At 49.9% G+C, this 13238-nt stretch overlaps 1 protein-coding gene across 1 annotated transcript in view; it reads right to left on the bottom strand.

Annotated features, from left to right (window-relative positions):
- Positions 1 to 12002, bottom strand: part of asic4a (acid-sensing (proton-gated) ion channel family member 4a) — a 143278-nt gene extending 131276 nt beyond the window's left edge. Inside the window, exon 1 of the mRNA XM_086144715.1 lies at positions 10913 to 12002. Coding sequence (XP_086000841.1) covers positions 10913 to 11488 — 576 coding nt within the window. The 5' untranslated portion in view covers positions 11489 to 12002. The remainder of the gene's footprint in view (positions 1 to 10912) is intronic.
- Between the last annotated feature and the right edge of the window lie 1236 nt (positions 12003 to 13238).

Genomic DNA, 13238 nt, shown 5'->3' on the forward strand with positions numbered 1-13238 from the left:
CTGGTCTCACCACTGTCTTGTCCAACTTTCCTTTAATTCTGGCTGATATTCTTCTATCTCATAGTACCGCCGACTCTTTTCTCCACGCTTTCCAACCTGCTTAAACACGTTTCTTTGAAGAAGCCACAACACCAGCACGTTCCACAATGGGAGGAGCTTCGGTGAGCCGTGAGCTGCTGTGCTTTTAACGGCGTGATTGGCATAGCTTCTTATCGGCATGAGTGATCAACTCCATTTGTACCTGAGGGCAGACATGGCAGGCATTTAACTCTCATTATCAAAACCAAAAGGAGGTTTACTGGCTCGGTGACAAGCAGTACTTATGATTCAGGGTCCCCATGCACAGAACATTTGAGGGCAAAAATCGTCTTCAAAGAAATGAAGAAGCAGTGACTGGGACATCTGAGTAGCGAACCGATATCCGGCCGTTCGTCGGAAAAACAAGGGTAAAAATGAGCTGCCGTTCATCACGAAGCCTCAACCACATTTCCGATGACAGGCAATTCTTTATAAAGGGGTCAATTTACGTGTTGAAAGTCAAATGCGTGTTTGACGCAAAGCCCTGGAATTCTTTTCTTTGGAGGTCTCTTCTCCCCTGAGGCGTTAGTTGAATAATTTTAGCCGCAGGCCATCCAAGGCACATTAGGGGAGGGCTTTGGTGCACCAAACTCAATTTTTGGATGGTGCTTTTCCAGCGAGAGGGGCCTCTTTGGAAACTACTGAAGGGCTTTGCTAAATGGCCAGTAAGATGTGCTGCAGCCAATTTCAGCTTGTTGGACATTTGAGATGTCGGATCACCCGCCAGAAGCGTCACATTTGTAAACATGTAGATGGCTTGCGCCGACATAGCGCTGTATGCTGGATTACATCCATAAGCGGACGTGCCATGCGAAGGCGCCAAATATACCGCTGGGACCAACGGGGGGTTCGGTATCTGGGGATCGAACCACCAACCTCAAGGCGCCACCTCTACCGACCGAGCCTCAGTCGCCCCGAGTCTATGAGGGATTGAACAACCACATGTCCTTGTTAGCATGAACGCAACATGAACCCAATGTGATTGGAAGAAGGGGCAAAGGGGCAAGAAAGTCATAGCTGTATTTTTTGTGAGACCAAACATCGATTTCCAATTTTGAAAGAATAATAGCCATAGTTACAGACACCACCAGTCTGGAGGTTCTCAATGAAAAATTTGTTTCTCCAGTCTGGGGTCGGGCCACGGAAAGCAAAGATGGTCGGAATGACAAGGAAAACACACAAGGGGGAAATACTGGAACGCTGATGATGAGTAACAAGACCATCCGGTAGCTGGATGAGTCTCAGGCAGCCGTGTCCTGAGAGGAATAAGAGTAAAAGAATAACAAGAAAATTGGATATGTGGCTTGACTCCTAGAACCCTGTAAGACTAGGTTGCCTAATCAAGCAGCAGAAGCATAAGGAGAACATCCACGGCTGCCAGATTGTCCCAAAAAGTCACATGGGCACCAGAGCCACCTTCGTCGTTTACACGTTTTTCCTTCTTCACACCTAAAACGGCATCCCAGGGCCCATTAGCCGGTAAAAATCACCGTGATTCGCTGGGCCTCTTTGGAAGGAGACGTGCCGTAAAGCCCCCCGAATTATTTTCATTTTGTTGGTTATTGTCGGTGCTTTCTCCCTGGTGTCATTTCTACTTATAGCTGTTTATTCTAGCATTTGACAGTAGAGTGGGCTGTCCACATCACGCCGTGCACCGCCGGATAGCGCTTCTCCAAGCCGGGTTCTCGACGTCGCGGCACCCGAAGATCCGGTTTAAAGAGGCCCATTTGTTTTTAGTGTGCAAATGATTCCTCGTGAATCTGCGAAACCCATCGCAGGGTTTCCCGCGCGGCAAATTACCTCAACGACGGCCACTCGGAGCCGTTGACATCGGGAAGACCTAAGCTTGAATTATTCAGTGTTCTGCACTACATTGTATTGTTCCATACGCTTAGTGTACATTATTAAGTAATAGGGTGATTTTCAGCGCCACGGCCGCATTCACTGCCGACGCAACCTCCAAGTTACCCGACTAATCTCCTCCCCCTTCCCAAGAGGAATCTGCGAAGCGCATCGCGCAGCAGGACCGGTTTACATCTCAAAGTCATCGGCCACATATAGACTCGGACAAAATACCCCACCTGTCATGACACCTTAACGTTTCGCCCGCGGCCGTTCAAACCGTGTCTGCATCTGTTCCGCTACTCGGGGGGTTTGGAGGGCACGTTAGGGGAAGGGCATACAAGAACACTGATGAGACACTACCGCCGCCTGTTTACAGAACAACGCTTCATTCGGTTTTTGGTGTACAAACAGCAGCATCTTGCAAATGTTCTCCCACCTGACGGTAGGAAACAGCCAGGAACGCCGAGCTACTTCCTGTCTGCGCAATAATGCTAAAACTGCTCGTGGCCGATGAGGTGTGATTGTCCCGGTCAGTTCCAAGACAATCTGGACTGGGAGTCATACCGGTCATGGTACTCTAGAGTCCTCCATTGTTGTCATGCTCCACCAACCATGCATGGCCGCTGGCGAGAATGCTCGTATTTCAAAGACTCCGGCGTGTTTCCATACCGTTCGCAGTCCCGCCCGAAGCCGCCGTGGCGTAAACGTGGCCTCGGGGAAAGCAGAAGGGATCCTGGCATGGCACTCGAGTTGGGGGAAAAAAGGAGCAGATGACGTGGCGGACTCGTATGACTCGCCAAGTCAGGGGTAAATATCCACCCTGACATTTGTGCTGTGTGCTTCTTCCAGTAGTTGATTTGTAGCCGACTGACATTTCCACCCGAGTCGCTCTGGCCGTGACATCTGAGAGCCGTTTGAAATAGGAAATGCATGAACCCAACAATGGAACTCAACGGCCTCCCGTGAAGATCCAGACCCCCCGGAGTTTCTCTGCTTTTTGACCCTTTCTTTCTTCTCTCTTCGCTTAAGAGTTTGTATTTCAACCCTCCGCTTTTATTCAAGCCATGGAATTCTGTCTGATTTTTGGAGTTACAATAAAGCCTGTCACCACCGGGCATCATAAAAGTCGACAAAGGCGCGGCTCTGTATTTCTTTTGAAGGAGGCTGTTAGCATGGAAAGAGTCATCAAAGTGGCGTGGGTTCTTGGGTAGCTTAGCTGAGGAACGAAGTTACAACTGCCTCGTGGCGTCGCTCCATTTTATTATCCTTTCATCTCCTGGTCAAACAATAAAATCAGCCGGCGCTCTGTGAGAGTCCGGTCTCCACTAAGAAAATAGAGCTCCAACAACATAAAGACCTTTTTTATCTTTTGTTAAAATATCGTTTTTATTGGATAATCCTCCAAGGTAACTTTGTTTTCCCCTGCGCCGAGCAATTCAAGTGCACTATAGAGGCCAGGCTGGGGTGGAGTGTGAACACATTATGTGTCCTAAAAGCAGGCTTGGTTAAAGTTTTAGCAGAATACCCGTGAAGGCTTTCAGGGTCGGGGTAACACGAAAAAACAAAATGCCGCCCCGGCAGCTGAGCAGCGGAGTCTTCATTAAAATTGTACCGAAGGCTTTCAGAATGACAGTGGGCTACCTTCACAATGCTCTCTGCTTTACTTACAACTCCAAAGAGTCGGTTCATTCATTCATTATCTATACACGCGTCCTGCGGGCAGGGGTGCTGGTGCCGACAGTTTGACAGAGCTGACCAGAACAAACTCAAGAGAGCGGAAAGATAAACAACCGGATTTGAGGATACTTCGCATCGGAATAATCTAGGTGATCATCCCGGCTGCCATTGGGGTTTCCAGGCCTACCAACAGAGACGTGCAGTCGTTCAGCATCTCGTTCACATATGGGTATCTTAGAGTCTCTAATAAACTCGGCATGTTTTTTTTGGACACGATCTCTCAGTATCCATCCATCAGTACCAAAGTCGCTTGGCGGGGGCAGCGGCCGGAGCAGTGAGGTCCAGATTTGCCTCTCCCCAGCCACATGGTCCAGCTAGCCTGGAGGCCTAGTCTGTCCAGTGTGTCCTGGGTCTTCCCTGTGGCCTCCTCCCAGATGCCCAAGACACCTGATCTGACTCCTCTCTCAGAGGAGCAGCAAGAGTACTCCAAGCTCCAAACTTCTCACCCTATCTCCAAGGGAGAGTCTGGCCACCCTGCGGGGAAAAGGCATTTCGGACGCTTGTATCCAGGATCTCGTTCTTCGGGTCACAGCTCATGACCCCAGGTGAGGGTAGGCATGTAGATTGAGAGCGTCGCCTTCTGGCTCAGCTTCCTCTTCATCGGGACACTTAAGAGTCCACATCACTGCAGACACTGCACTGATCCTCTGTCCGTCATCCTTCCCTCACTTGTTGACAAGACCCTACTTGAAATCCTCCCTCTTCCCCGACCCGGAGTGGTCACTCAACCTGTTTCCAGTTGACCGCGGCCTCAGATTTGGAGGTGCCGACCCTCACCGGCCGCCAACAGAACCAGATCATCTGCAGAAATCAAAGACTCGATCCCGCGGCCGCCGAACCGGATACCTTCCAGGCCCCGGCTGCGCCTACAAATTCTGTCCATCAAAGTTATGAACAGAATCAGCGACAAAGGGCAGCCCTGGTGGAGTCCAACTCACCCGGAACCAAATCCAACTAACTACCGGCAATGTGGAGGGGGTTCAGGGTACCCCGTGTTCCTGGAGCAACCCCCAATAGGACTGTCCCAGGACACGGTCTAGTGCCTTCTCCAGATCCATAAAATTTCAGTAATTCAGGATAATTGATGAGCTACAAAAGCACTGTGGGGAAAATACACACTCGCACTGCGAATGAATCAGAGCCGGAAAATATATCACTGATGAATTATGTAGGAACATTTTCCGAGATAGGAGACAAAGTTGTCCTGATAAGAGCGGCTTTGCGAGATAAGCCCATAATGTGGATCCTTATTGGAACCCAGAGTTTGTATTCTGGACCAGCTTGCGTCCTCAGCGTACCTTAAAAAACACCGGATGCCGATTTGCTTACAAAATCCACCCCAAAGGAGTGTGTCAGGGGTCGGAAACCCCGGGCGTCTTTGTCTTTGGGACAAACAGCCTGGAGGCAGTTTGGAAGTCCGACTTGAAAATGTCACATCGGCTTAGAAGGAGTGCGAGGGAGAAAGAGCTCAGTGGTATAAAAAAATAAAACACCTTTATCCCCACTCGGGTTTTACCCACGACGGAAAGAATAACACGCAGATGAGCTGGTTAGTTATCGCTATAGTGACGGTCCAAAAGGTGATATTTCACCACGCACGCAAAAATAAAAGAAAGCCGACCGTCCCTTTCGGTTTAATCGCGGAAAATTCACCTCCGATGTCACTCATCTGCAATCAGACGCTCGCTCGCCGAGGGAACTTGGTGCGGCTCCCGGAAGGTCTCCGGGAACGAGGACATTTCTCGGTGTGTTGGGACTGCAGAGGAACCAGGATGGTGGACCTCGGTTCGCAGGTTCCAGGTGGTTGATGTTCGGTGGAGCTCATAAGACGCGGTTTTCCAGACGCTTTCCTCCGGAGAGCTGAACACCATTTTGAAACGGTCAGATGTTTTCTTGGACAAAAACAAGCAGAAGATGGAGCGACAAAGAGGTCCAAGCTCTTCTGTCCTGCTACCCCTCAGAAGGTCCAGAATAAGCGCAGAGTTAGCTAACGGCTAATGGAGTTCTCCACATTGCAGGAAGAAGATAAAAACGATAGTCCGAGGTTATTATTCAATGACAGGATGAAGGAACGGACAGAAACAGCGTGAATTGAAGTGAGGAAGACCTCCAAGCTCAGATGGTTTATGGACCAGAGCAAGTGTGGAGTTAGCTAACAGCTAAAGGAGCTCTTCCCAGCGCAGGGAGAAGATATAAACACTCCAAACACCCGATAGTCCAAGGTGTCCGCTTCATCTTCTTCTTCTCTGGTTTGTTTTGTGTGGAGCTGAAGGTGAGGTGGCCCCTCACCGCCTGTGGGAATGCTAAGCTACAACTTCCTGGAACCAAATCGGAGCACGGCAGTTATTTCTAATTTCCCCAGTACATCCAAACGTCTCTTCGTCACCTGGCGTCGCCGCCCTTTAGGGAAAAGCCAGCCCTTGTATATCGACTGGAAAAAAAAAAAACGACGCCTTCCTTGCTACCCTCGGAAGCATCAACAGATGCTTCCGAGGTCGAGGCTGGACCACGAGCTGGAGATAATTAGTCACAGAAGTCCTGGTGGAGGTGGGTGACTGAAGGATGCATCGATTCCAGAGAGGGAGGGGAACACGCAGGAGCCGTGATCAATCTCGCAAGCCAACTTTCTCAATCTGCGATGAAACCTGTGTGTGTGTGTGTGTGTGTCGTTCTATCTACCAAACACGCTCAATACTCATGTTTCTGTGTGTGTGTGTGTGTGAACACATTAGCACTACCAACAGCCTGGTGTATGACTTGTCAGGAAGAGACAAATGTCTGTGTGAGTAAAAGACTCCCATGGGGGAGGAGGAGGAGGAGGAGGTTCAGCATCTTCACAGCGGAGACCTTTTGTCGCCGAGTTAAAAATCCCCGAAGCGCCGATTCTCCCCGTCAAACCTCCAAAGAGTTTCTGATGTTTCTGCTGTTTGCCGCTTGGTTGTTGACCGGCAGCGGGTCATGGACGCCACCTGAGGAGATCGGTGGAGGACTATAAACGCTGGGAGGCAGGAGGCCTCAGGACAGAAGATCCCTGGAGGTGGTTCTGGTCTCCTCCCCTGAGATGTGCTGAGATCTTTAGGACGCTAGCTTCGCGTCTCCTTTGCACCCCGAGCGAAGGATCCTCCCATGGTGGTCCTTCTCCACGCACCTGCTGCAGGTCGCTAACCTTCTGAGGTGCGCCTGAACTACGATCAGCTGTGGTTTCAGGTGTGACGACGGCAGGAAGCTAACAGCCGAAGCTAAACCGGCTAAGATTGCAGCATCGATGCTAGCGCTGCGTTCAATGAGACCAAAGGGATGTAAACGGTGTAAACAAAGTACTTCCTGGATGTCCCGGTGGTTCGGCCAATCACGCGCCCAGACGGCTGAAGGCAGATCACGCTATCCCTGCATTGATCGAGAGAGACGGGTTCACCCTGGACCGCAGGTGGACTGATTTTCACACCTGATTTTACACGGGCCGTTAAAAATTGGATCCTGGAGCACCAAACATGCTAACGCTAACAATGCCAGACGGGTATTTTGATGACCAAAGTAACAATATCACAGCAATAGCACTTTCAACTTGCAAGATACATATTTTATTGCCTGTTTATATATCGTATAGTTATTTTATTGCCTATCTGTATATTTTATATATATTGTCTATTTTATACAGCTTTATATTTGCATTGTCCAGGACTACAGATGGAAATTAGCTGTGAGCTACAATCTGGTACAAACATCTCTGCTTCTGTGCTTAATGTATTTGTACTCTGTCCTAATAAACTTCTAAACAAACAACAAACAAACCTACAGCTGCTCAGCCTCTCATTCACACGTCCAGACAACCTGCATGCGTCTGGACCGCTGGAGAACCCCGAGGAACCCCGAGGAACCCCGAGGAACCCGAGCAGACGTGGATAACACGGAAACTTCACACAGGAAGGCTAACTGCAGCGCCTGGTCACATGACGCAACGATTTTTTTTTTTTTTTTTTTTTTTTTCCTTCCGTTTCCTGTGCGTGGATCGATAACCAAAGAATCGAACAATCAATGGATCTCCGGAATGTTCAGAGAACCCCTGAAGATGCTCATCTTCCTCCTGACACACATCGGCTTGAAAACAAACTGACAAAACATGATCCTTTTGAATTGAAAGCCAAGTCCATTGTGAGTGTGTGTGTGTGTGTGTGTTTCAAGTATAAATGCATTTTCTATCACATCTTTTAAATGCAGATTAAATGCAGCTTTTAAAACATTAAACGCGTCTGCACGGTTCTCTCAAATCTTTATTTCTACTTTCCAATCAGGTCCCCCCCCCCCTGCAGAAACACCCCCAGAAAAAGGTACTCCGAAGCACCTCAAGGCTCTCGGAGCGTCATCCGTCTGCAGGTGTGTGTCCTGTGACGTGAAAATCCGGGAAATAAATCCGCACGCGTTCACGAGAGTTTTTTGAGACATTTTTGAAACATTTCGCAGGTAACCGAGACAAACAATGGCGAGCCGGACGGGCGCTAAGCGGCAGGAACACCCACAGCGGCGGAGCGGCGGACGGCTAATTGACAAGGCTGGCGGGGAATCAGGCCGGTCACTTTCACGCTCACACACTCCGACCGGGCGAGACATCGGGGGGTTCGTCGAGCCGTGTTCAGACTCCGAACCCGCCGGGACTCCCGTCACTCCCACGGCCGTCTGTACGTGAACACACACACACACACACACCGGCTACAGAATCCCCCATATGATCGGATTCGTGGGTTTGACGTGTTTTTAGGAAAGGAGGGTTGCAAACATGGCGGCCTTATAAAAATAATTTATATTTTATCAATTAATAAATATTAATAAATTTATCAATAAATAAAGAAATTCCAGTAATAAATTTGTTTTCTGCAATTAACCAATCATGGATGAACTGGCTGCGCGTCCATCAGTAGCAGGCTGCTCTTTTTTAACCCTTTTTTTAAGCTCTTTTTTAACCCTTCCGAAAAGTTTTAATTTTTAATTGGACGATTATGTTGATCTTGTAGCGTCTAAATAAAACGTGTTAAAATTAAAAATGTCGCTCCTCCGAAGCGACGTGTCGGTAAAAGGAGGACGTGTTCGGTTCGCTGCCGGCGGTTTTTGTTCGTAAATGCAAGAAGGACGCAAATGGACATTGAGTGTTTTCCTTCAAAGAAACCTTCGACCTGATGTCTTTTTCAAGTTCAAAATGTTTTGCTGAAATATAATTTCTGTAGTTGAAAAAAAAAAAACGCAACAAATATTTAGTTTATACGTCGCATAAAGGCAAAAAAAAAAAGCGTTTCCCAGTGACGTGCTAGCGAGTTCTCCAGCAGAACGTGGCTGCATTAATGTTAAAGAACCCCGAGGATGTAAAAAAAAATCAGCTCGGCATCAATAAATTAGAAGTTGTAAACGCTCTCACATGCGCTGTTAGTGACACACACACACACACACACACTCGGGAGATTTGTTCGCTGAATTGATTTACATTAATGACTTGGGGTTCACGTCCCACAATAAAAGGTGAATAGCGCGTGTGTTATGATGTCAAACATTCAATTATCTATAAAACAAACATGGAGGACGTCAACCGTTTATAGATCACGTCACACACAGAGGGGATCCGTCCAAATCTGATAACGCCGCCGCCGTAATCTGTAATTACGAGGAAGCCACTTGTTATCGCAAAACGAAAGACGCGATTTTTTTTCCCCTTCGGTTATTCAGGAGAGGGCCGGACTTGTGACTTCCGGAAAAAAATGGACGTGCGCAAAAAGTCAAATCCAATAAAAAAAAAAAAAAAAAAAAAAAAAAAAACGTTCACGCAATTACGGATTGAATTCTGCATCAAACACACACACAAAAAAAAGGGAGTTTGAGTGCAAATGTCAGGGAGGAATAACAAATGCGATTGTCTCCGGCGTCTGGGGCGCGGCCGCCGTTACCCGAAATAAAAAAGCCGGAGCGCCCGACCTGATCAATCGAAGGAAAACACATTACAAGAAGCCCCTCGGGGGACGTCCAGGAGACCTTTTGCACGTGTGCACAAACTGGCTCCGTGCACGTTTGCATGTGATTAATAGCACACATCCAATAATAATGACTGTACTTTCTTTCCCTTCGGATTCGGCTCCCGCGGCGCCCTTCCTCCCCGCGCACCGCCTGGTCGGGATTCGCGGTAAGTGATTTGTCTTGTGTGTGGTGGCAGCAAGTAGCCTGTAACAAATCTAAGTGACAACCCCCCACACACACACACACACACACACACACACACACACATGCTGAAAATGCAGATACGCCGGACGGCACAGCTGGTAGAGAGGAAGAAGGAGCCGCTGAAAACAGCCGGCGTCCGAAGGAGTCGCCGCTCCTCCTCGGACGTCAGGATCCGCTCGCGATAAATGCGTTTCCGTGGCGACGGGGAGGACGTCACCGTCAAACACGCCGGAAGCAACTCGTGAACTTTTCCGGCGGTGTGACCGCGTCCGACTCCTCGCAGGACTTTTAGATAAATACAAACATTTTTACGCCTTATAAACCCTGACTTGTTACCTCGGGCCGTTTCCTGAGGTCGACCTCAACTTTGAGATGTTTCACCCGACCTGGATGTGGACGTGGGCTCGGGGAGAGCGGTGACTTTGCAAGCGGAAACGAGCGTCGAGCAGAGTGTGTGTCCGAACACACACCCCATTAAGAAGTGACACCCGCACTTTATCATCGCTAACGCAATTGCATATTCCCATTCCTGCAGGAACGCGGGGGGGAAATCCATCTCCCGCAAGGACGACGCCGCTAATAAATAGCGGCGTGAATGCGACCGCAAACACACACACACACACGTGCGAGGATACACTTTCAGTTAATCGGGGCTAATGCAAAAATCATGTCTTTGAAATATTCAAACTCAGCGGGAGGATTGAAAAGCGGCGGCGAGGGAGGCGTCGCTCCGTCGTCCCCCCACAGCTCGCGCTCGGAGGTAGAGGGAAGGGAAGGGGGGGAAAACAAAAACAGGTTCTCTGTGGTTTCGTCTGATCCGAGCCACGACGGATGGCGTTTTTGTTTTTTTTTTTTTTGTGTGTGTCGGGAGAAACTTGGAAGAAGCGGAAAAAGAAGACGCGGCTCGGCGGCCATGAATCATGCATGGGGAGGCGGATGGCGGAGCTCTCCCTTTTCTTTTCACGCTTCTTTGTTTGGGAGTTCGGTGAAAGTTACACACACACACACACACACACACTCGGGATAAAAGTTTGGAGAAGTTCCCACTCACCACGGAGAAGTCCTCCACCGAGCAGTTCTGCCCGCTGAAATTGCAGCTCATGAGCATCTCGTCCAGCTGGTGCCCCGTCCGGTTGAAGATGTCCTGCATGTCCGGCGCCGGATACATCAAGTCGGAGGGCTTGTGGCCGTCCCTGTTTTTGGGCGGGAGGCCCGTCAGGTTGGCCAGGTGGTAGATGTCGGCGTCGGTGAGCGCGGAGAAGCGGAAGCGGTTGATGTTGCAGATGGTCACGGCGGGGAACACCATCTCCGGACTGGCCTCCTCGTTCAGCGCGGTGACGTGCGGGTGCTCCAGGTAGGAGATGGCGCACTTGGCCGCTTGGTAAACAAACAGCGCCAGCGAGGTCAGGAAGGCGAGCGCCCAGAGGGACTGACGGATGCCCAGGCGACCGGACACGAAGATGTGGTTGATGCCGTGCAGGGAGCAGGAGTTGGCAAAGCCGGCCAAATCCTTCGCCGGAGGCGCGCAGCTCTCCTCGATCAGACTCTCCTTGTCCCCATCCTGCTTGGCTTTCTGCTTCTCGTCCTCCTCTGCAAATTTAATTTTGCAAACAAATTCGATAGGCATGGGGGCAGCCAGGTCTGCGCTTGGGAGTTTCGATGCCGGCTATCGGCCCCGGATCGCTTCCCTCGGACTTCCCGCGATGACGTGCGCGCCCGTGAGAGCTTTTACCGCCGTCGGAGTGAGGAAACAACTCCGGAGAGGGAAGAGGAAAAAAGAGAGGAGAGTTTCTTGCTGCTGCTGCTGCTGCCGTGGCTGCCTGAGCTGTGACTGATAGAGGAGCTGTTGCTGCTTCTGCTGCTGCTTCTGCTGCCGCCACGGCTTCTTGTGACCAGAGCGCCGCCGCTGCCGCTGCTGCCGCTGCTGCCGCTGCCGCTACCGCCGCCGCTCTGAACGCTCGTCTCCCGACTTGATCGTCTCGCGCCGTCTCGCTTATCGGCGGCAACACAGCTGTCAAAAAAAAGAAATAAAATCAGGGGAAAGGCGCCCTCGCACGCAGTCCGGCTGAGAACGCCACGCGCCGAGCCGGGCTAAAAAAAGGCAGAACGTGCTCAATAATTCACGAGAAGGTAACATTGTGATTATTTCCTCTTCACTGGCGTGAGTTGCAACTCCCCCCCCTCCTCCTCCTCCTCCTCCCCCTCCGTCGCGCCCTCCCCGTTCCCGCACACGGCCCGCCTTCGGCCGACGCGTGACGTTTGTTTATTTCTTGACCGGAACGTGCCGGATGTCAAAAGGTTGCGGAGATGTCGAAATAAACTATCGATCCGGCGCAGCGTCGCGGGCCGTAAATGGCCCTTTTTTTCCAAGTTGCCAAACAAAATTATGCAGAAGAGAGGCGTAAATGTGAGAGCCTTTTTTTAAATGGAATCAGTCATGCGGGTCACATCGCGAGGGGCCGGGACCTCCCGGGGAGACGAGAGGAGGGAAATTTAAAAGTGAATTCAACCGTTCTAAACACAAATAGAAAGGCGAATCTGAAAAGCCCAATTAGTCAAAAGCCGTAAAAGATAAAGGAGGAATCTAAACCCTGGTGACCTTCGGAGGAAAACGCCCGCCCTCCATTCAGTGCAAAATAATCGTTTCTCTTCGAACTCTCCGTTAGCGCCATGCTAACGTAGCCAATCCGTTTTCCAAGATCTGCCGCCCGGATGCACGGATGCTCCCGGCGGGAGCTGACTGACGGTTTTATCTTCAGAAGCTCCGTCTATCGGGCATCTCTGGACCGCCGGCCTCGGGCTTCACGGACACTCGCGGGTGTTTGCGCTTCCCGCCCAGGTCTGATCTTTCCCTCGGCTGGTTTGTTTGCCATTTCTTTATACAAAAGCAAGTTTGTTTGGTTTTTTTTTTTTTTTTTTTAACCGAAGTTGATGAATTATAAAGCACCGGCGGGCAGAGCTGAACAAAATGGTAGGGAAGGCAAAAAAAAAAAAAAAAAGTTATTTTGGAAGTCAAATAAATAAAAGCTTTTTCTGTGTCAGTCTTTAAAATACAAGTTAGCTCCAGAGAGGAGGCAGTGTGGGGACATCTGTGACGCTCCACACTCCAAAAACAAACCACCGAAGAAGAAGAAGAAGAAGAAGAAGAAGAAGAGGAGGAAGATGACTATCTTCTCCCTGCATGGCTTCACTGTGTGAGGAACCCTGCTAGCCATTAGCTAATGCTACGCTTATTCTGGAAAAACCCCTAGAAACCCCTCTGAGGCGTTCATCTCTCCATTTCGTCCCAAGCAAACATCCAAGGCAGTGACCGCCATAGCCTGGTTATCTCTGCGGCTTATGAGTTCCACCAATCACCAAGCAGCTACAACATGGGA

The sequence above is a fragment of the Fistularia commersonii genome, chromosome 4 (genome assembly GCF_037954325.1).
Source record: "Fistularia commersonii isolate RoL2024-O1a breed Wild chromosome 4, RoL_Fcom_v1.0, whole genome shotgun sequence".
NCBI lineage: Eukaryota > Metazoa > Chordata > Actinopteri > Syngnathiformes > Fistulariidae > Fistularia > Fistularia commersonii.